The sequence below is a fragment of the Prunus avium genome, chromosome 3 (genome assembly GCF_965620075.1).
Source record: "Prunus avium chromosome 3, drPruAviu1.hap1.1, whole genome shotgun sequence".
In the NCBI taxonomy this organism is placed as follows: Eukaryota; Viridiplantae; Streptophyta; class Magnoliopsida; order Rosales; family Rosaceae; genus Prunus; species Prunus avium.
Window position 1 is genome coordinate 35,051,311 of NC_142286.1, and position 24,519 is coordinate 35,075,829.

The 24,519-nt window shown below is 36.2% G+C and overlaps 3 protein-coding genes and 1 pseudogene across 4 annotated transcripts; 3 read left to right on the plus strand and 1 right to left on the minus strand.

The window, feature by feature from the left end:
- The first annotated feature begins 3,554 nt into the window (after nt 1–3,554).
- Nucleotides 3,555–6,457, plus strand: LOC110772260 (G-type lectin S-receptor-like serine/threonine-protein kinase At2g19130 pseudogene; annotated as a pseudogene).
- A 382-nt stretch (nt 6,458–6,839) lies between these two features.
- LOC110772197 (uncharacterized) lies at nt 6,840–11,063 on the plus strand. Of its 2 annotated transcripts, XM_021976613.2 has the most exons (5): nt 6,840–6,987; nt 7,262–9,258; nt 9,808–9,909; nt 9,995–10,172; nt 10,670–11,063. In XM_021976613.2, exons 2-5 carry the CDS (start codon nt 7,277–7,279, stop codon nt 10,859–10,861), a joined length of 2,454 nt encoding a protein of 817 aa, XP_021832305.2. In that variant the 5' UTR covers nt 6,840–6,987; nt 7,262–7,276; the 3' UTR covers nt 10,862–11,063. The 2 variants fall into 2 exon arrangements, with proteins under 2 accessions (XP_021832305.2, XP_021832304.2); XM_021976612.2 differs by having other exon boundaries at nt 6,840–9,258.
- A 1,398-nt stretch (nt 11,064–12,461) lies between these two features.
- LOC110772247 (uncharacterized) lies at nt 12,462–14,132 on the minus strand. The gene is made up of 2 exons (XM_021976675.2): nt 13,510–14,132; nt 12,462–13,401 (listed from the first exon to the last, which is right to left on the minus strand). Exons 1-2 carry the CDS (start codon nt 13,762–13,764, stop codon nt 12,838–12,840), a joined length of 819 nt encoding a protein of 272 aa, XP_021832367.1. The 5' UTR covers nt 13,765–14,132; the 3' UTR covers nt 12,462–12,837.
- A 6,916-nt stretch (nt 14,133–21,048) lies between these two features.
- Nucleotides 21,049–22,251, plus strand: LOC110772213 (uncharacterized). The gene is made up of 3 exons (XM_021976632.2): nt 21,049–21,227; nt 21,352–21,481; nt 21,582–22,251. The coding sequence occupies exons 1-3, from the start codon at nt 21,095–21,097 to the stop codon at nt 22,156–22,158; spliced, it is 840 nt and encodes a 279-aa protein (XP_021832324.1). The 5' UTR covers nt 21,049–21,094; the 3' UTR covers nt 22,159–22,251.
- Nucleotides 22,252–24,519: the final 2,268 nt, after the last annotated feature.

Consider the following 24,519-nt stretch of genomic DNA (forward strand, 5'->3'; position numbering starts at 1 on the left):
AAATTAGTGGGTGGAAGGAAAAGCTCCTATCTAGAGCGGGTAAAGAGATCCTGGTTAAAGCTGTTTTACAGGCTATGCCCACCTACTCGATGAGTTGTTTTCGGATGCCTAAGGGGATGTGTAAGGAACTTCATGGCTTGATGGCTAAATTCTGGTGGTCTAAAAGTAAGAATATGCGAGGTATTCATTGGACTAAATGGGAGACATTATGTGTGAGCAAGCAGATTGGAGGATTGGGATTTAGAGACCTTGAGGCTTTTAATCAAGCTCTCCTTGCAAAACAAAATTGGAGATTATTTTCTATTGTAATTCCTTGGCAACGAGAATTTTCAAGGCCCGATACTTTCCGCATTGTAATTTTCTAGAAGCTGGATTGGGGTATCGACCCTCACTTATTTGGAGTTCGTTGATATCGGGGAAGTAAAGTAACGCATGTGATTAGAAAAACAAAAGCTAGCTTGTCTCAAGTATTAATGACATTGTTTTAAGTGTAAAGTAAAGTGACACATGTGATTAGGAAAATGGAGAAGGTCTGTTGCATCGATTCAGCTGCTCCATAATTGATTCAGCTGCATCCTCAACTTGTGATACTCGCAAGTGCACGAGCCGTTCGGTAGTATAGCATATGTAAGTGCGAGGTCGATTCCACAGGGATTGGTGATTGAATGATCCAATTCAGTTTCCCTACATAAAACAGAAATGAAAATAAAAGAACATAAAACAAGAAGAAAGAAAAGAACTAAGACAAGATGGTGAGGTTTTAGAATCCACCCTAATTGTTCGAATCATGTTATGGCAGCAAGTAAACAAATTGATTCACTCATAATGATGCTCACAAATATGTCCATGGTGTTTGGATCAGATTGCATTGAACATCACAAAGACCCCAAAGCATGGTGTTTACATTAGGAGTTCCAGAAACCAAATCACATGAACCATTTCTATGTAGTTCATGAGTCGCTAATGGATGGAATGAAGATGATCCCCAAACCTTCCCAACAAGAGCATAATGCATAAAACCTTAGGTGATAAAGCAAAGGATGCAAAACAGCTCCATTAAAACAGTGAAGAAGAATTCATGAATGAAATCAAACTTTATAAACTCAAACCATAATACAAGACCAGAAAGATGTTTATTAAAACTAATGACAGAAAAACAAAGTAAAGCTAAGGAAACACAAGAAGAAAATAAAAGGTAAAGGGAGGAGAAGAAGATAAGGACAGCATGCTAGAGATGGAAAAGCTTCATCTCCATGGCTGCCAGGAGGCCAAAGCCTCCCAACTGCTGCCTTCTTTCTTCTCTCCCTTTGTGACTCTCAACTCTCCCTCTCTTTGTGTACAATGTAAGTGTAAATGATGGATTTGAATTTATTGACCCTTAGCTCTTTGGAGACTCTCTATTTATAGGCACAGGGGTTAGGTGAATCAGATTATACAATTAAGTTCACTAACCACACCCACTTCACCTAACACACAACTGCATTTGAAAACAGTTCCTCTTCTCTTTAGGCTTAGTGTTACAACTCCCACTTCATCTTCTTTTATTTCTTTTAGCTGCTGCAAAACTCCACTCCAATTATAAGTAATGAATCCGCTTCACCTAACTTCCCCATAATCAATAACACCTCATGCTTAAGTCAGAATGACCAACACACTTAGCTCATCCTTAGGTTAGCATGACCAGCAACTTCAAGGGCTCGCGAATTGGTCTTCCCTTAAGCAATGACGACTTTGAGCCCTCCATCTTGAAGTTTAGAATGTCATCTTTCCAATCACATGTCATTTGGGCCAATCCAAGGTTGAAGAAAGAAGTTAAGGCTAAAACAAATTGCTAACTCATTTGACAGCACAGACAAAATTCATCATGAGCATGGTTCTGTATTTGACAGGTGATAGACTCCATATTTATCCAATGAGGCTGCATTTTGGATATGTTATAATAGACACCCATTGGAACAACTTGCATGAACGATGTTGCCTCATCCGAGCTGTGTAGGTTGCTGAAACAATGTGACATACGAAACTGGACTGGCAAGGGAATGTAGCCTAAAATGGGTTTGTCTTTAAGCTCTTCTTCCATTTATCCAAATCAGGCCTTAACATGTTTGAATTGCATGAATTATGCTCTCTTTCTCTATTGGCCTACAAAACACATAAAGATAGGCAAATGACTCAGAATTCTAAGAAACTAAGCAAAAGGAGTAAGTAAATAAGGTATGTATATGTATGAAATTATGAGCTTAACAAAGTCCAAAAGAGAAGGTTAGAGAGAAGTTTTTTTTTATATATAAATAATCAAATAGAAACTTCATTAGATAAACTTCATTAGATAAACTTCAACGGTATCAAAGACGTCAATAAGACATCTAAAATACCAATCCCAAGAGGGCAACAAACTAACATGCTAAAAACACAACTAACGCGGACAAAAGATACACTAAAACTAGCTCACATCACCACAATTAACCATAAACCCAAACAAAGTCCACAAACCCAACATAACCAAAACTCTAAAACAACCAATGAGCCTAGCAAATTTTGCCTACATCCTCTTGGTGATCCCCTTGAGAAATTTCACTAATGAAGATAGGTTACAACTTTGGTTTACAACTGAAAACCCCTTAGAACACTACCCTCACAATCTGTTTCTCTCACACCCTTGCTCAACACCTTGATACAATTGAGAACTCTCTCTTCTACTTGACTCACTAGTTTCCAGCTACTTTGCCTCTCACAATGCTATCTTGCTTCCTCTCTATCTCAAATACACAACCCATTGCAGCCACACCCACCATCGCATCCGTAACAGATTTGGGGAAAATATGATTTCCAACGATCTACCTGCGCATAAAAGCGAACAAATAAACGAAAACAACAACTTTGCCAAAGAACAATTGAGTGATTTGCCAGCAATCCCCTTATATTTATGCTGCATGTTTGTTAATAAATATCCCAAATTGATCATTCATATATGCAAATTGTAAGAGACATTGAGGCCACCAAAGACCTATCAAAGACTATTAATTAAACCCCCCACGCTCCTGCAATAATGCACAAGTTAAGTTAGTAGTGGTGGAGCACATTGAGGCCACCAACTAGCTAAAAATGCTTGACCAGAGGTCAAGATAGAACCAAGCAACGAGCAGGGCTGCGATGAATGAGTCTTTATTGTTGGATTTTTCCCTTCAAGTACTAAGGTTGGTATGAACATTTATCACACAAAAACAGATGAAATGAACGGCTGAGATTGCTTCCGTATGAACCCAACCAGTGATGATTTTCTATCTGATGAACCGCCAGCCACAAGTTACATTGGTTGGAAAAATATTTGCCTCTGCCCTGGAAGGAAGGATACAAGTTATTACAACCACTACCAAAAAAACAAAAAAAATAAATTAAAATATAAAAAAACAGCAATAAAGCACAAGAGTTTATCTTTGACTTTTTGCCACATATGGCACACGATGATATTTTGCCGCGCGGCTGCCCAAGTCCAATCTCCACCAAATGACCAAAACCATGTAGAATAGAAAATTCAAGTCCTCTCTCTTCTATTCTAAGTCCTCTCTCTCTCTCTTGGTAGAATAGAAAATTCAAGTCCTCTCTCTTCTATTCTAAGTCCTCTCTCTCTCTCTTGGTAGAATAGAAAATTCAAAGTCCTCTCTCTCTTGGTAGAATAGAAAATTCAAGTCCTCTCTCTCTCTCTCTCTCTCTCTCTCTCTCTCTCTCTCTCTCTCTCCTTTCTTTAAAGTTTTAAGTTCTTGGTGCAATACAGTATCTAGAACTTGTCTGCAAATTGGTTTTGTGCAGCCATGGATGCCAAAACCAAACAAAGTTTGGTGCTTTTGCTTTGCTTATGCCTACATCTCAAAACCCATGTTTGCCTTGCAGCTGACACCATCGCTGCAAACCAATCTATCTCTGGTGATCGAACCATTGTCTCTGCAGGAAAGGTTTTTGAGCTGGGTTTCTTCAAACCAGGTAATTCTTCAAACTACTATATAGGCATGTGGTACTCTAAACAACTAGTATCTTTGGAGACCATAGTTTGGGTGGCAAATAGGGAAACACCAGTTTCTGATAGATTTTCTTCAGTCTTGAGGATCTCAGATGGTAATTTAGTTCTCTTTAATGAGTCCAACACTCCAATTTGGTCCACAAATTTATCCTCCACCACCACCTCAGGTTCTGCACAAGCAGTTCTTTTAGATAGTGGAAACCTTGTCTTAAGAACTGCTGGGTCTAATGCTAATACATCAGAGCCTTTGTGGCAAAGCTTTGATCATCCAGCTCATACATGGCTACCAGGAGCTAGAATTGGAGTCAACACTGTCACCAATCAAACCTTAATTCTCACTTCATGGAAGAGTTCAGAGGATCCTGCACCAGGTCTTTTCACTCTTGAGCTTGACCCCAATGGAAGTAATGCGTATCTCATATTTTGGAAGAGGTCTAGACAGTATTGGACCAGTGGAGCATGGGATGAAAAGTCACGTATTTTCAGCTTGGTTCCTGAGATGAGGCTTAACTATATCTACAATTTCAGCTATGTTACAAACAAAAACGAAAGTTATTTCACCTATTCTCTTTATGATCATAAGATAATATCTCGATTCGTGATGCATACCTCAGGGCAGATTCAGCAACTCTCATGGTTGAAGACCAGCGAGTGGAATTTGTTTTGGAGCCAACCAAGAAAGCAATGTGAAGTTTATGATTTATGCGGGGCATTCGGCAGTTGCAACGAGGTAAGCACGGTCCCCTGTAATTGTTTGACAGGTTTTGAGCCAAAGTTGCAGAGGGATTGGAATTTGCAGGCTTATTCTGGTGGGTGTAAAAGAAAAACCCCTCTGCATTGTGAGAATGCTACTAGTGCTGACGGGAAGCAAGACCAGTTTCTGAAAATGGCTAGGATGTCGTTGCCTGAAAATATGCAGTCTGTGAACGTTGAGACGTTTGCTGGATGTGAATTAATCTGCTTAAATAATTGCTCTTGCACTGCTTATGCTTATAATAGCAGTGGATGTTCAATTTGGATCGGAGACCTCTTCAATCTGCAAAACCTCACATCAAGTGATAGTCAGGGAATAACTTTGTACCTCAGACTTGCAGCTTCAGAGTTTAAGGGTCCTAAAAGCAATAAGGGATTGATTATTGGTGTTGTGTCTGGCTCAGCTGCTGGAATAGCAATTCTCCTAGGCCTTATTTTGGTTGTAATCTTGAGACAAAGGAAGAGAGTGACTGGAACGGGAAAAGCAGTAGAGGGTTCATTGGTGGCCTTTGGATACAGAGATCTGCAAGATGCAACAAAGAATTTCTCAGAAAAATTGGGGGGAGGAGGCTTTGGTTCTGTTTTCAAAGGGACCCTGCCTGATTCATCTGTCATAGCAGTAAAGAAGCTTGAAAGTGTCAGCCAAGGAGAGAAGCAATTCAGAACTGAAGTGAGCACAATTGGGACAATTCAACATGTCAATCTTGTCCGGCTTCGCGGGTTCTGCTCTGAAGGTACAAAAAGGATGTTGGTCTATGATTACATGCCGAATGGATCATTGGATTCTCACCTTTTCCATGATACGCGTCCAAATGTTTTGGATTGGAAAACAAGGTACCAAATTGCTCTCGGGACAGCAAGAGGGTTGGCTTATCTTCATGAGAAATGCAGAGATTGCATCATACATTGTGACATAAAGCCAGAAAACATTCTTTTAGATACTGAACTTGGTCCAAAAGTGGCAGACTTTGGCCTTGCAAAGCTTGTTGGAAGAGATTTCAGCAGGGTCCTGACAACCATGAGAGGGACAAGAGGCTATCTTGCACCAGAGTGGATTTCAGGAGTGGCAATAACAGTGAAAGCTGATGTTTACAGCTATGGAATGATGCTGTTTGAATTCGTGTCGGGACGGCGAAACTCTGAGCAATCTGAAGATGGCAAAGTTAGATTCTTCCCAAGTTGGGCTGCTAGCCAGATAATCACTGCAGAAACTGATGTGCTGAGCCTATTAGACCCCAGGCTAGATGGAAATGCTGATGTACAAGAGCTCACAAGGATTTGTAGAGTTGCTTGCTGGTGTGTTCAAGATGATGAGGCTCATAGGCCATCAATGGGCCAGGTAGTGCAAATCCTTGAGGGAGTTTCAGATGTCAACTTGCCACCAATACCAAGATCTCTCCAAGTCCTTGGAGAGGACCAGGAGCACATAATCTTCTTCACTGAGTCATCCTCAAGCCAGAGTTCACATCAAAGGAGCAATAACACTTCAACAGCTTCCTCTCAGACCAAGAGCACCACATCTTCAACCATGTCCAAGAGATCTGAAGAAGAGCATCAAATAAACACTTGATGTGCCTTTTCCATTTGGTCATTTGGTTTGAGCCTTCTAAGTAATTGTCATTTTTATTATATATTTTTATATAACTACTTTTAATTTGGTATGATAATTGTATTATTGTTTATATATATTCCAAGAGCCTTGCTTCAGAACAAAGTCTTTGGAGATAAAATTTCTGTTTCTAGTTGAAAAGCTTCATTTGCACAAATGAAAATTGGACCGAAAACTATAATTGAACCATTATCGTGTGTGTCTCAATTGAACCACATAAATAGACGATTTAATAGCTAGACTCAAATGTAATCAAAATGAGAGTTTGTTACTCTTAGATATGCTCGTATTTGGTGAGATTAAATATTTGAGGGTTGCTCTTCTTGAAAGAGATTAGAGAAAAATAAAGGAAGTTTGATAAAAGAATCGCAAGATTGTGCCATCATTTTTAATTCATCTACATAAAATGGATAGAGCAAAAACGACAGCGTAGCAAACAGATGGCAAACATACAAAGCCAAACTCATGAACAGTGGTGCACCCCCATCACACCATAAGAGAACCGGTGCTTAAAACCTTAACCAACCGTTAAACCCCAAGAAAGAACCCAACTAATTTTTGCTTTTCAAATTCGTTCTCATTACGCGCCTTCTTCTTTCTCTCTCAGGTACTCTCTCTGCAACTATTATGATTTTCTTTTTCATTACAAATATAATCTATAGAAAATAGTTTTCCTTCAATCTTCTGTGGCTCTTGTTGTGTTTCTCCCTTTACTTTCTATGAATTTTACTGAAAAAGATTGGATTTTTCCTTGAAAAAGAGACCACATAAAAATTGGGTTTGTTAGGGTTTCTTTGGATGAGATTGAATTGCTGTGTGCAAGTTTTTTGAGGATGGAATGAACCCTTCTTTTTCTTTTGTACCTCTTGGTGTGTGATTAGATTCGTCTAAAGAATATGAACGGAAAGGCGATGAACCAAAAAGGGGAAAATTTTGAACCCAATCATATATCTTTATGTACGGATAATCCAGATGGAAAGATTTATGAGAAGAAGAAGAAGAAGAAGAAGAAATGGAATAAGAAGAAAGGGAAGTTAGTTGAGAAGTATGATCTCCCATGTGATGGTGACAAGAAACTTCCCATCTGCTCCCATGATGGGTTTCCTGATCATACCCAGAACTGTTCATCAGTTGGTATTCAGAATTCTAATAACTGTTCAAAGATGAGCAACCATGGGTCTGATGAAGTAAGAAGTGATAGTTTTCTTGAGGATCTTCAGGGCAGCCTCCCCTCTGCTGTACTTCAATGCAGCAAGGTCGAACTTGAAGGTTCTAATGGCAGTGTTTGTGAAGATAACAAGACTGGAAGTGGCAGAGCCTGCGCCCACAATGGAAAAGAAAATAGATTTTTTGTAAAGAAGTGGCAGAAGAGGCAGCGTACTGCTAGGGATCAACAAAGGCACTGGGTGAAGGAACAACCAAGTTACAAATATCCAGCTGTAGAGAATAGTGTCTGGGTTGAGCATGGTAATAGTTTGGAAGCTAATGCATTGGTTTTTTCTGGACACAACAGTGGTGCTTATGGGAGAACGCCCCGGAGAGTATTGGGTGAAGCACCACAATGGGTTGCTTCTCAACGGAGGTTGAATTGCAATGGGAAAAAAGGACTTGGAAATTGTAGAGCAAACTTCTTTGGGTTGCATGATAAGTTTGTTTCATATCAAAAAGAATTTTCACAGGTTCCTTTTGGCATGCACCATTACAAGAATAGAGATACAGCCAAAAGAATGTTTTACAATGATCATCATGTTGCAAGTCATGGTTATAAACTCTGTTTGAACTCATCCTTTGTGTATTCTAAAATATCTACTCAAGGTGTGATAAATGGCAATCAACCACATAAATTCATGAAGATTCCAATCATGGAACATAATTCGGGTAGGTGTTTATATTCTCCTTTGGACGGTAGACAATACTCAGAATTTGGATATCATAGTGATCATAAGTTTAGGAAAGATGTTACTACTGGAGCAAGTTCTAAGAAGTGGAAACCTGTTGGTACAAAAGAGTCCAGGCCAATGGAGGGGATTTGCTCTGCTGATACTTGCAATGCTTCAAATCTTGACCTACCAGTTTTAAGCAAGGGGTTGGGTAATATCCATCCAGAAGGAAGTTCAATTCCTTCTCCTTCATCTGATACATTTTCTGAAACTAAAGGCACAAACTCAATATCTAGCCATCAATTTCCTTCGGCTTATTATGAGCACCCAACATTTCATAAGTCCACTACAGAGGTAGAAGATCAGAAAATTGAAAGTAATGGTTGTGAAGCAAATGGTATAAGACCAAAGGACACCGTTGAGTTCCTAATTGGCTCACAAATTGCAGTGGAAGCTCTAAATGCTTCTTACAGAATGCAGTTAGCATCTGAGGTTGTTCACCTTAGAATGGGGTGTCCACTTGCAGAGTTTGAAAGATTCATCCACTGCGCTGCTCCTGTTATTGCTTCTTCATACGAACATAAAAAATGTTCTGTTTGTTTGGACGATCAGCTATCTCATAGTTTCCTATGCAAGCACCAGACACCAAACTTATCACTTCGCACTGTTTGGAACTGGTATGAGAAACCAGGGAACTATGGATTGGATGTGAAGGCAGATGATTCTAGAAACCTCAATGATTCAGTGTCATTCCATGCCCACTTTGCTCCTTCCCTTTCTGCTGTTCAATTGTTTCGGTCCAACAACCCTGGTTCCAAAACATTAAATTCCATATATTCTGCAGAAGCAGCAGAGCTGAACTATCCTCAGGCAGGGACAGAGAACTTTGATTCGGTCAAGGAGCCTGTTGGTTCTTTTGATTGGTCACCTGATTGTGAGCTCATATTTGAATTTTTTGAATCCGAGCAGCCACATCAGCGAAAGCCTTTCTACAATAAGTATGTTCTTGCAACTCTTATGACAAGATATGTTGTCTTTTTTTCTTATATTGTTCTATTCATCTTGCAGACAGTTATCAAAATTGGATTGATGCTAACGACATTCATTTACTTCTCTAGCTTTTCACTTTCTGTCTACACTTATGTCAATTTATTCTGGAACCTAGTTATTGAGGGAGACTATATCACAACTTCCAAGTAGATATATAGAAATGGGATTCCTTTTACATTTAAAGTATAAAATAATGATGCAATATGATTGATCTATATTTGAAACAACAAAGAAGAAAGAGTATCTTAGGCTGTGAGAAATGACCTGATAACCTATAATTTGGTTCAAGATTAGAAGCTTGGCAATGAAGTATGCACACAAAGGACTCCAAATGTGTTGGATTTAGTACACTTTTGAGTGCTGATTTAATTTCATGTTTGAAATTCTGTATATTCCCCACTTCTCTTAATTTGTATGTTAATCTTTTCTTTTTTCTTTTTTTTTCTGGGAGATAAAATGTCCAGGTTATATATACCTGATTTCCTTATTGACTGCAGAATTGTGGAGCTAATTGGTGTTGGAACTTCTAATCATCACATATTTGGTGACCCATCAAAACTAGATTGTCTGAATTTGCATGATTTACATCCTGCCTCTTGGTGAGAATCAATTTTTCTACTCATATTTCTGGTTTGATGACTAATTTGAGCATATTGAAGAAAGTTGGGTTAATGTGGATTTCAGGTTTTCAGTGGCCTGGTATCCTATATATCAAATTCCAGAACGAAACTTCCGTGCATCATTCTTGACTTACCACTCACTTGGACATTTTGCTCAGAGACCTTTTCCAACTGATGCTTCCAATGAACACACAAGTCGGATTCTCTCCCCTGTGTTAGGATTGCAAAGCTACAACGCACAGGTAAGAAATCGACACTCTTTATCTTTTATGTTCTGTATTTTTTTCAATATCACTTTAATATGTGAGAGTGATGAGCAACATGAATATGGTGAACAGTACATAAAGCTATGCTCCGTGACAGTTTGGAAGTGTCTGGCAACCCTATAGGATGGTTAGCTGTGACAATAATTTTAAGAGTTTTGCCATATTACTCGGATATTTCAAAATTTACAGTCAAGTCTGAGCAAGTCCTAGTATGAGGCCTAGCAGTTACAGAATAAATAAGTTTTCATGCCTAGTCTCTTCACTCTTGCATTAAAAAAATTGAGTCAGGGACCCAAAGTAGACTATACTTCAGAACTCAACTGCTTTTTTTTTTCAGCATCAAAGCCAATATGTAGAACTTTCTTGCTGTAATCCTTTGAAGAATGATAATTGTGAGAGATTCTCACTTAGGAAAATTTATTTGGTATTGACACAATTTGTCACAATATATATTTATTTTTTTTCTGTTGTAGGGTGAAGGCTGGTTTGATCCCAAAATACCTACAGCTTCTAACAGTGCAGAAATTCTCAAAGAAAGGCTCAGAACATTGGAGGCAAATGCAATACGTTTTGCCAGAGGTTGCGTTTTCAAGGATAAAGTAATGGTGTTCAACAGGCATCCAGATTATGAGTTCTTCAATTCTCGAAAAACACATTATAAATAGTTACATACAAATAAGACCATTTTTCTTACTGGCTTTTGTGAATTCGGGTTTGCCTCCATTGTAAAGGGTAAAACATCTGTAAAGGGTAAAAGGAGAAGGAACATTGTACTCCTCAGTACTTCTGTGTCTTAATTTTGTAGATAACAGGAAAACTTTCTGTAGCTATTGAAATTGATTAGCGATGTTCCTTTTATCATCTTTATTCATATAGTTCCATATAAAGTGCCCAAGTGCCACGGGAGGACTTATCTCCATGGCCTACTTTTTATACCAAGCTTTAACTAAATCTGAAGAAACATGTGAAATCCACGGCTGCAAAAGAAGAGTTGGATGCCTTTCCATATCATTATTGTCATTGTGCCCTCTTTTTGTGGTTTGTAGTTAGGGAGATTCTTCAATAAGTATTTAAGTTAAGAATTGATTGCATATTTCTAATCTTGGCTGTTGGATTGCATTCATTAGACGATTAGATTACAGTAATCTCTTATGACTTGTATTGGTGGAGGTCTGGGGTTAAGAAAACTGCCAGACGGCAGAGACAGAGAGTATATATGTGATTTTGGGGTTTTCTTTTAAGTGAATGGCCTAACCCTTTTCTCCAGCTTTTGCAATAAACATGATAAAGCACAGCACTCTGTCCCTTTCTTTCTGATCTTCCTTTTACATGTAGAGATAGAAACCCTTAAATAATCCCTGCCTTGCCACTTGATTTTTTATTAATTAAAGTAGAGAAAAAGACCAAAAGACAATCTTTCTTCTTTTAATTTTGGTTTAATTCAGGAAAGAAGGCAAGTGCAGAAACTTGAAAGCTCAAACATTGCCTTGCACCCTACCTGTCCAAAACTTTTACCTTGTTGATAGTTTTTTGCTTTAACAATCACAGGTAACGATTACTTCAACTGCCTGAAATCCACGTGGCAGACACCCATTGAATTATATAGACACCAAGCCTCCAAAATCCAACCATCTTTCTGGATCTTGGTAGGGTTAGTAAAGAATCGTTTGCCACCCTTAAATGCTATTAAACTTCGAGATCTTTCGATATTATTGATGAGATCAGTTGCGTGGTTTACGTCCAGGCCTGGCTATAAAGCCTAGAGGAGGAGATAGAAATGTACATGTATAGGTAAAGTTAAAATTACCTCAATATTTAAAGGCAATTAAGACAAACTGGAAAAAACAGTAAAACAAGGACATGTAATTAACCATGTGTTAAATGCTGCCAAAGGTGCCTAAGTTCTGCTAAGCACCAACCAAATAAACAAAAACAGATAGTGCATTGATGTCTAAACTCAGCTTGATTCTTCCTGGGAGGGAGATGCCTTGGAACCTCCTCAATAAACAATGGTGAGAAATTAGAAAAGGATATTTAATTTTTCAAAAAAGGCACATCAACATCAGTTGCAGTTTATGTACCAGTTCTTATAAGATTTTACTGCTCAAATCATCATTGTCAAAACGACCACTAACATGATGAACATCGTTTGATGGTGAGCCAAATCTTATATGCAATTGTGAAATGGTAATAACACTATTTTCATATTCTCAGTCAATTATGGTTATATCACGAGTGATAACTTTTCCATTTGGCATATCGTAATTGCCCGAAATTAGCAAAATAGTGTTATTCATGTTACACACAAATGTTTCTCTGTATGCAGAGGATGATGATTCTCAAATTTGCCTAAAACAATGATCCCAGATTGATACTATATATAGAAATACACAATCAACCACAAAATGGCCACTTGCAATTTTTTGTGGCATGGCTAGTATAATACATTGTTAACTACATAAAACATGAGAAATCGACAAAACAGAGGAGAAGTAAATGTAGATACAGAATGTTCTGTTTTTTTTTTTTTCCCTTCCTCTATTTTGCCACAAGGCACCTACACAATAAACTCACTGCTGCTGTCCTTTCCAAGCAGAGAAGCAAAAGCAAACACGAAACAGAGAATTTTCACGTCAAAAATTTAATGCCCTCTGTTTTCTCTGTGGCTGTGGTGGTTCTTCCTTTCAATCAACCCTTCCATTATGACCTTCTTCTTGTTGTCTCTGCACTCTGCCTCCGACCACTTTCTCACGTTTTCCGGCTTCACATTACTTGCATTATAACGCCCTGGAAAAAAGTAGAGCCAAGTTGATGCGACAAGGATTGCAAAGACCCTGCCCCAAAACACTGTGATCGCAAGGCTTATGAGAAGAAAATATATCCCAGAGTTGAAATCAGAGGAACTCATTTGCGTGTTCTTTGATTTCACTGCAGGGTCATGTTGGTTTTTTTTGCTCTGTTTCGTTGAGTCTGATAAATTTTTGGACAATCTTTTGGATTCTGAAATCGAACTTGAACGTGATATTGATGATGGTGATAATGAACTAGGAGGAGAAGAATGCGACGTCTCCAAATTAGGTTTGGTTTCTTCAACCTTCATCAATTCATCGCTGCCCAAATTCAGAGATGCTTCACTTTTCACCGAAAAACTTTTTGATCCAAACGAGTCTTGCCTGTAACCTTTTCGATCACGAGCTCTTTTGGCCTGTAAAAATAGCAAAAAAGAAATAATAAAAAACTTCGTTATAAATCAGAAACAAAACCAACCCAGATATCCATATCTGTCAAAAATTGAGGCTTTAAGATCACTGACCAGAATTGTTTCAAACACAACGGCTTTGATCGCCCGAGAAAACGTTCGGTTTGGACGAGGAGGCATTTTCGTGTTCTCTGACTTGACAGAGCACCCTCTGTCTAAAGACATGGTTTTAGTCGACAAAGAGTTCTTGTTCTTGTTCTCCTTCTTCTCAACAATCCTTACACCTTTCGACTCGAGCACCATGTCCATGTCCACGACCGGTCGGAAACAGTGCAGAAACTTGGGTTTTGGTTTTGGAACGTTTTTCATTATGTCTGCAAAACTTAAAGGAAAAAAAACGGGCTTCGTGTTAAGACGCTAATTAATGGGGTTTGAAGGTTACATATAATGGATATGGTAAGTGGGTTATTAAAGGTTTGGTCAAAACGAGGAAAGAGCAAGAAAAGAAACAGAGACACTCATCTTCTTCTGTGTTTATTTTGGTGTTTTGGGTGTTCAAGGCCGGCATGGTTTCCTGTTTTTCAATTACAAAACAACAAGTGCTCGGTTGGAACTCGGGAGTTTGGGAGTTAAATACGAGGGGGGATCTTTTATGCTTATCTTGTTTTCTCTCTCCTGTCCAAATTGAAACATCTGGAGTTCATTTATCAAACACTGCTGCTAAAGTCATCCAAAAAAGTTCAGACTTTTTTAAGTCATGTAATGATTTTATAAGCTACATAGCGATCCAAGATTTTGAAGTTTTGTTTTGGTGCTTTCAGTTGGTTTCTTATGGCTATAGGTAATTACACAACACAACACAATTAAGTCTTCATTCAAAAATCATTTTTGCAAAAAATTAGCACAATCGGAAATCATCAAGACATCCAATTGTGATCAACAAAATCGACTATTCCGGTAGTTCAAGAGAACACAATTTTTCACAGAGATAATCTTTGAATGAATACTTTAAAAATAGATAATTCGAATTATGAAAATACAATGTAAATGGACTCCATAAGAACGTCCTTCAAATAAACTTATTTAAGGATTCCTCAATGGAAAGCTTTATTGGTAAGAATTTTTTTGCATGAGAAAGGTTTAGGGTTATAATTCCTATTTGTTTTTGTTGTAAGGTGGATTAATGGGTTATAATGAGTTAGTTGGTGTGGTTGAGATTTGAGGGTTTGCGAGATAGTGGGATGCAATGGCCGTCCATTAAATTTGAATGCTAAGTTTTTCTAAGAGTTCATTAGGTGGGGCAAATTAATGCGAGTTTGACAAGTTTCATTGTCTTTTAGCACTCGTAGAATCCATGAATATGCGATTAAGAAAAAATTGAATAAATTTTCTAGTCTCGACATTGATTTTGACATTGTATGATTCCTTTTGCTTATTTAGAAAACATCGAACCCCTTCATTGAATTAATATTTAAATAATTTTCCCTTTTATTTTCGAAAATGCTTGGTCCTTATATGACTATGTCTGAATATGAATCTGTAGGTTGTGATTTGACCCGAAAAAGAAAACAAACAAAATTTGGGTTGGCGTATGGCATATGTCACAAGACAAAGGAAAGCTACAACAACAACAACAACAGCTATAGGACATGCCAATATTATCATACTTTTTTGTCTTTGTATTTCAATTGGTGCAAACTACTTCTATATTGAGAATCTACAAGTATACGTAAATGGGAAAAGTTGGACATAATGCACCTATATCAAATGTCTTGTATATTACGGTAAGTTTTTGTAGGAGTATATTAGGTACAAGCATGATTTTTACAAGTTTTGTGAGTACGTGAGCATCAGTCGATTCAAAGGGACAATGAATAAATATACATAATGCATATTCTAGGCATATCAAAAGATTCAACGAGTCAATGGAGTCTAGCTCAGTGGAAAATGGTCTTGACTTACATATTAATGGTCTCAGATTCGAACCCCATGACACCCTTGATAGTGTGTGTGTGTGTGAAAGAGAGAAATCTCCTTACCCTTTGTAGTTTAGAGTATCACTTGTATTCAAAAAAAATCCAACGAGGATCTTTGTTGTAAACTTTCTTTTGTTTGTTTTAAAAGAACATTCATGAGCTTGGTGAAACATGTCTGATTTGATGCTAATTAAATAAAGTTTGGGTTTGGGTTTGAAGTTCTGGCTCAATCAAAATTAATTAAGTTTGGGTTGAGACCAAAGGCCCCAAAAACAAAGGAAACAAACCCATGAAAGATCCTTGGGGATGGAAGGTCCCAGAGGCCATACAAGCATTTCTTGACCCAACCCAACTGACTAGAAAATTATGTGAATGGGATTTTATGGATAGAAAATTAATCCAAGTACAAAATTAATGCTCTCTTTGACCCACAATAGAAAAATAGAAAGGAACAAAATACTTATGTTTTTTTAAAAATAAAAAAAGGACTTGGTTCAAAACTAAACTCCAGCAGCAATGCATTGACTAGGGTTCATAAGAATTTAGACAGTTGGGATGAACTTCCCCAGAAACGCGCACGATATCAATATTATATAAGTAAACGAGTGAGTTTAATTAAACACATTAAAATCTTGCAGCTCTCAAATTACTGAAGTCGTTTTTTTTAATTAAAAAAACACCAAGTATTTCAGTCAAGTCTGATCATCTGCGGAATTCCTCTGGGGAAAAAATAACTTAAAGCTTGACTGTGACTTAGTCCAATAACAAAAGAAAACAATAAAGAAAAAAAGGAACCAAGTTGGTATTTTGGGGTTGACCTTGCTCCAAGATTTAAATACCAAAAGGGAAAAGATCTCTCTACAGAAAATGGTTTGGTAGCAGCAGATGCAATCATGTAATGCATGAGATGTGGGAGACGAAGTCTCTGCTTCGTAGGTGAGTCTTACACACAGACATACACATGTAGTATTAATTTAATTTTTACAACAGATGCTAGGGCTAATTTATTGGGACAATCTCAACATCATCCTTCTATTTAGATGTTAAATTTCCGCTTTTTTTCCTTGTGGTTTGGAAATTTTGGTTTGAAAACAATAAAGTTTGTAATTTTCTTTTGTCTTCAACAACAATAAAGTTTGTTTTGGGAAATTAACTTGACATCTCAAATTAATTAGACTTTGACTATATGAATGGTATTGGCACATGGTGGGTCCTAAAATTTTGGAGACTATAGTCGAACGAATAAAATGTGACTCTCGACCGTCCATGATGTAGTAAGCGGTCATCTTACTTGTATATGCCAAGTGTTATTTCTCTTTTAGCAACATAAAATTCATATGTTGTTGGACTTTGAATTTGAACTATTCCATTAGCAATGCGTACATATGTGGGAATTTAAGTATACAACGTTATAAAATTCAACTTTTATTCCTTACCTTCAAAGAAGCTGCCAAGTCGATGTAGATTTAGATAAATATATATATATATATATATATATATATATATATATATATATATATATATGTGTGTGTGTGTATGTGAACAGAACAACAAAATAAGTTGTGTTTGTTTATAAAGCTTTAGGTGTATCTTGGGTAGTGACGGTAAGGTCAGGATCAAATGGGAAGGGGACAGAGTGAGAACATGAGAAGTGAGAAACAAACAAAGAGTGCTCAATAATCTTGAGAACACATGAAATGCTTGACTTTGAATTCAAAGTCAACACACTTTCTATCTTCTTACATGGAATTAGGAAAGTAAACGAGGCAAATATGCTTTTTATCTTTTCTTTTATACATGCATGAAATTCAAGCCTGATGAGTCACGACTGCCACGTACTGTGGGCCTGCCTGGTTCTAGAAAGTGAGTTAAAGAGACGACACCATTAACAATTTACTCAATACATACAAAAACAATCGACTAAGCTCTTTGAATTCTTGTATCCATTAAAGGAAAACAACAAAATGCTTCAAGTCTACTTGTTATGATCTTGTTTTTTTGTGCTTGTATTTTGCTTCCCACCAAATAATAATATGTTTTTGGGGTCCTCCAAGTTAATAAATATTCTTCATATCCTCTCTATTCTTACGATAAGATAAAACTCTATAAATATTGAAAATAAACGCTCTTTTTAGTACTTAGAAAAGTCTCGAAAGATAGAGGCTTATAACTCTATAGTACTTAGTAGAAAGTATGAGACCATTTACTTCAACTTTTTAAAAGGTTAGAATTCGGACATCCTTCTTTAATTTCTACAAAAAGAAAAAAATCTCAAAGATTAGTGATTATCTTCATATCATTTCAGCTTTTCGGCTGGTTCGTGTACGTCATATTGCTATTGGGATGGATCCATTTACAATATGTGTCCTAAGTGTGCCTTCTTTCTATTGATCTGATAAAATTTTATCCCCTTTTTATCAAAAGCAAATGAAGAATTGTAGTTCTACCTTTTAAGGTAAGTATAAATTGAAATACTCTCAAGCACTACTAGAATTATAAGTCCCCACAAGATAGAGTGAGCTTAGAGCATCTCCAATGGGGGGTGTAAAGCTAAGTGTATGCTAAATATACACACTTTGTTGTCAGAATCACATGCAATGGGCATGTGTAAATGGTTGTAAAAATACATCACAGTCGTGAAGATGCAAAATTAGATGCACATGTTCAACCTTTTTTACCTCCTTTATAGGCCGGACCCACAGAAGAAAAAGGGAAAGCGAAGGTTAGAATCACTCTTCAGACGTCATACAAAATTATGTTGAGGGCCCCACTTGACGTCAACACACCAAGTGGTGCACTACAATCCCCAATAGCTCTATGATCAATGGTTGAGATAGATTGGAATCCAAAATGGAAGGCCCAGATTTCATGCAATTTGTATTGCACTTCCAATGGTATGAAATATTATAAAAAATACCTAAAAATGTTTAAAATAAATTATAAATTTATACATAGATATTTTTATGTTAGTCATATGTTCTTCAAATTTAAATTTTTTTTAGGTCTATTTATTTGAAAAAATAAAATAAATTTAACACACACAAAATTAATTTTAAAAAGTTAAAGCACAAAAATGAATTATCACAAACAAATCAAATATACATCTTTGGATTTACATCCTTTCCCATTGGAGCAAAAAAAGCATTTACACCCCCGAAAATACACCCTCCCACTAGTGATGCTCTTAGATATTTAAAAAAATAAAATATTATTGCCAAATTTAGATTTAAAGTCATTGAAATTGTTTGGAAGTTTACAATAAAGTTGAAAGTGATGTTTTGCAGTTTTTGAATATGCTTGACCACCTCAGTCTCGCTTTAAACTTGGAGAATTTCTCTGACTGTTCTTAAAAGGTCTCAAAGGAGGGTGGGAGGGACAACATTCTCAACAGGAGTCTTAGATACAAATTAATTAATTGTACTAAAAATCAATTAAGAAAATAATTAAGACGACCTCATCTCATCATCTTAATTAATCTCCTATTTCTCGAGACCTTAATTACGAGTGAGGACTTCCGACCAAAAAAAAAATTACGTGTGAGGACCACGTAAGTATATGTAATTAAAAACGGGGGTCCCACTCCCAGTAATTAGTCATAGTCGTCCCCAGAAAATAAAGAGAAAAGCTTGGTGTTGGTTCCGTCTCATTTCTTGAGAGAGAAAGGTTCTTCATTGACCGCATCAAGTACGTATATGCGCCAAACGTGATTCAAACCCCACGTACGAACAGGAATACAAATCCATTTCACATGTGGTGTGAAACCTCTTACTAATACTAAGTTGCTTCCATCGTCACGCTACTACTAATTAAATCTCTGTCCTTATTGTTGCCACATACATGTTGCGTATACTTTAATACTAAGTTGCTTCCATCGTCAAGAAATGTTGCAGATACTAATTAATAGGAGATGAATTTAATGGCGTAATTCGATAACCTTATTATATTTCGAATTCGTTAATTCCTTAAGTTAACGGAATAAATTTGAATCTTGCCTAATTTGATCCGATCCCATTTGATATAACATAATTTTCATTTTATTTTATTTTTACTTACTTAATATATATATATATATATATATATATATATATATATATATATATATGTGCATATGTAACAATCTTGTGAATTCTTTGAAAATAAATAAAATTATTTTTCAATTATTTGTATATATGACATAAAAGAATTCGAATCGGATTATCATATTCGGTATCAGATAATTCAACAAATCGGAGATGGATCTAGTTGTTAATGATCCATCGGATTTTCAGATCGGATCGATCTGAATTTTTATTAAAAAAAATCAAGTCAAGTATGATTTCAGATGCTCCGCTCTATGTCCAATTCATTTACAGGCCTACTTCGCACCCCTAGTTTTTTGACCTCCCTCCTCTACTTTATAGTATATAATATATAATATTATATACACTTAATAATAGACAATTTGTACTTTAAGTTAATAGCCCTTCTAAAATAAATTAGACATAATTAATTAAGTTTCAAATATTTAACCTTAATATGTAAGTTTTAAATCATATATATTTTATATACTTTATTTTTTATTTTGGTCTCCAATCTTACAATTCTAGCTTGGCCACGCCTTGCATCACTCTATTAATTGAAATTGATGTGTGAATCTATACTATGAGTGGGGCCATGAATCACGATATTCTTGTCATGAATTTGTGGCCGATTTTCTTTCTCTATTTTGTCCAAAATTACTATTGGTTTATCGGTGGTTTGAATTTTTTTGGCCATGAATCGGATTGGTCTGAATTTGTTTTAAATAAAATCGAGTCAGGTATGATTTCAGATGCTCCGATCCATTTACAAGCCTAGTTTTTTGACCTCCCTCCTCTACTATATAGTAAATATAATATATAATACAATTTGTAATTTAAGTTAATAGCCCCTCTAAAATAAATTAGACATAATTAATTAAATTTAAAATATTTAACCCTAACATATAAGTTTTAAATAATATATATTTTATTTTTTATTTCGGTCTCCAATCCTACAATTCTAGCTTTAGCCACACCTAGCATGATTCTGTTAATTGAATCTGTACTATGAGTGGACTTATTTGGCCTCATGAATTTGTGGCTGGTTTTCTTTCTCTATTTTGTCCAAAATTAGTATTGCTTTACTGGCGCCATCCTTGGCCACACAATTCGTACATAGGTTGCCAAATTATTCGGGTTGACTTGAATTGATATGAGCCAAATTTAATTCACGGCTCCATGAGAAGCGTTTTCTGGTGCATGTCACACATGGTGTGAGGTGCATGTTAGGGTACGAAGGAAGCTGCTGGCAAGCATCGAAAGCAGGGCCTGTTTCCTTGAAGCTGGCTATATGCACTCGTGTCTGTTTACTACAAATATAGTTATATGGAGTCAAGTCAGTCTTTATTCATATGAAAAATAATAATAATAATAATAAAGAAATATGGACTCCAATGAATCTTCTCTCTTATTAAGGTTGGGGGCCCCATTTTGAAACACTGACCACTTTGTTTACGTGTAAATACTATACGCTGATTCAAATGGGATTGTGGGTCCCCAAACCTGAAAAATATACATATTATTATCAATACTCTATTGCGTGCGACACGTTTTTGGGGACGATATAAATAAGTGAGAGTTCAACTTCCGGTAGGACCTGAAAACAAACTACTCTTCTTCTCTACTCAGACTTCACAAGAGAAGAGCAAAGAGAAACTAGGAAAAATGGTTAGAACTCCTTGCCGTGATGAGAATGGGATGAAGAAAGGTACATGGACACCGGAGGAAGACAGCAAGCTCATAGCTTATGTCACTAGGTATGGCTGCTGGAATTGGCGCCAACTTCCCAGGTTTGCAGGTGAGAGAGACATGAATTATTAAGTGGATGATAATCATGATCACTTCTAATTGATTTTTAAAGTTCCTCAATCATTTATTGATTCATTCTTAGCCTAATTAATTTGGTTTTACTTTGAGATTAGGTCTGTCGAGGTGTGGGAAGAGCTGTAGACTGCGGTGGATGAATTATTTGAGGCCAAACATCAAGAGAGGAAACTACAGCCAAGAAGAAGAGGAAACTATCATCAAATTACACCAGCAGTTGGGCAATAGGTATGTAATTCGTGCTAATAAATTTATGCTTCTTTCTCTGATATCATATGGCCAAGAAGATCACATGAAATCTCATGCTTTTTTTTCTTGTAATTTGCAGATGGTCTGCTATAGCGGCCGAGCTACCAGGAAGAACAGACAATGAGATAAAAAATCACTGGCATACAAACCTGAAGAAACGCATGAACAATAAACACCACAACCCATCATCTTCATCATCTTCATCATCATCATCATCATCATCATCAGTCACACAAACTGATGATCAAGAAACACCCAATTGCTCAGGCCTTGTGGAGCTAACCGTCGATCAGCTAACTAAGAATGCTGCAATTTCTCCAAATGCAGATGAAACAGCTGATCATCTTCAAGTGCCCCAAACTGATCATGATCATCTTGATAATATCTTCCAACTGTCGTCGCCGCAACCCTCCTCGAGTGAAGTCTCGTCCTTGACCACAGACAATGCCGCGGTTGCTTTAAGCAGCATGAATAATGATAATTGGGTTAATTATGTGGAAGAGGACAATGTTATTAGTTCCATGGAAGCATATGCAGATGTTCAGTTCGGCGATGATTTCTGGACCGAGCCATTTTTGGCTGATACCTCCTACATCCCATGTGGTCTTTTGACTCCCTCCATGGATTCCGAGTTTTTCTATCCACTGTTTGATTGAGATTTCTTGTAACACACAACATGAAATCAGCTTATCTGATTTCAAATTTTATGCTTGGAGGTCTTTTGGAATGGAAATGCATGCATTTTATTACGTTTTTCTGGTTTAAATATCTCAAATCACACACATATATATATATATAAGTTTCCTGAAAATAAAATATAAAATATAGTTCATAATATAAATCAAACAGTAACATTCCTTTGATGTTAGGGTGTGTAGAGCTAAGAGTTCCATATATGATAATATCCTGTGAGATTTTGAGAGTTAATCGCATAGATAATTAACCAATCACATCATATATATTTTTTTATAGCCTCAGTAATTTCATTAATAAAAGGGCATTACAAGAATATAGCCCCACAAAGGGCAAACAATAAACATAAATATTGCAAGACAATGAGCAAAAACAATTTTACGTCTTGAAGACCCAGCTCACTAGGAATTGAAAAAGGATCCATAAAGCCATTGCATTCGATGTTGTGTAAGAAGATCATATGAGAGATAGAACTCTCTACTAGTTTGGGAGTTGGGGATAGAGAATACCTACAAGTGGAAAAGCAAATCCCGCTCAACTTTCATCAAGACATATGGTCACAATGTCTCCCAAACACCCCTAAACCCAAAGCACCAATTAATAGTATATCCACAAGTATGGGGAGAGGTAATCTGGTTTATTCGTATGATGGGATGATTTTATTAGGAAGAAAGAGAGAAGGAGGATAGAAGGAGAGAGTACAATCAAAACATCCCAAATAATATAATGTGGTTGCTCAACCATATACAAATCTCAGTTATATATAGGGAAAATCATACTAGATGATGAGCAACTCTATTGGCATAATTAAGGATCATTATTGTTGATTAAGCCAAGGACTCTTAGAGCCATTAATTGGCTCATTATTATTTAATTTGTACCAATTGTCAATTATAATTCAAATGATTATTTATTTATTGTTATTATGTGTTTTGCTTTTTTTTTTTTTTTTAAATATAAATTATAAAAACAAATTATAAGGATATTTACAATGAGAAAATCCACACATAATGAAGCTATACTACCATAAGATACCTCCTCCAATCAAATGGAGAAAATCTACCACTAAACAAAATGCTAGTGAATATAATATGTAACCAATCAGGGAAAAGAAATTAGCACTCGAATCTAAACATACGCAATTGTACTTGTGTATGTATTAAATCTGATTCGAGATAAAATTAACACGACATGAAATGACATGAACATAATTCAGTACATATTGTGTTGAGTGCGCAAATCAAAATGATAAAATTAAGTACAAGATCATTTCATATGATTAGGGCTTTTCCGCATTGGACAATTTTATCCTCTCAAGTCCTCGGTTAATAGTTAATGGGTTAATGGTTAATAATAGCGTTTGGCTTTCAGTGCGCTGTTATATTTGCGACTTGTCGTATATGTCGATTACCTTGTCAAACACTTGTCGTATCCTATCACCAATTGATGGCATAGAAATTATCAATTTATCAGGGAGGAAAATATTATTTTGACTGAGAATAGTAATAGTTTTAACCTTATATGTAGCCGCCATAATTGATTATTTTTAATCACATGATTTAATCAATGTTCATGTTATATAATCCACGTGATTCATATGCCTCCAAGTCTATTGCCTTTTGCTTTGAGCGAAATCCTCTCCTCCTAATTGCTTAGCAGCCTTGTTTGTTTTTTTGTTTTGTTTTTTTTAAATTGGCAAGGGCTATCCTTTTTTCACCAAATAAAAAATAAAAAGTCCTTTAACATTAGACTCAATAAAATCCCTCACAAGTCCTTCAACTCAAAATTACAGACGCAGTAAATAATGATAAGAGGTTTTCAAAAACAGAATAATATGTTAACCTAATCCTATTCTTCTTGTGTTTACAACTAATATATATGTGAAATTTAATTATTTATTTTCAATGACAAAAAATTCAATTCTCTTAATGATCGCAGGCCACAACTTGAATAGAAACACTTCGAATTATATTTGTCGAGCATACATTCATTTTGATAATATGTATATTTTTATTATATTTAATATGTATTTGTCTTATAATAAAGTTTAATGAAAACTAGTCAATCGAAAAAAAAAAAATTAGAATTTAAGCTAAAAAATATAACTAGCCCACCCATCAAAATATATCTGATTCCACCCATAAGCTTATCTTTGCGGATATGGTCGTCCAACTAAAAAAGAAAAAGGGGTTAAAGACTAATCGAAAGAAAAAGGAATCAAAGACTGACCCAAAAAGATAAAAGGAGTAATAAATTAATAAACATAAAAACGTATTAACCAGAGTCATTTATTTATTTTGTTTTAAGTACGAAATTACATTGTA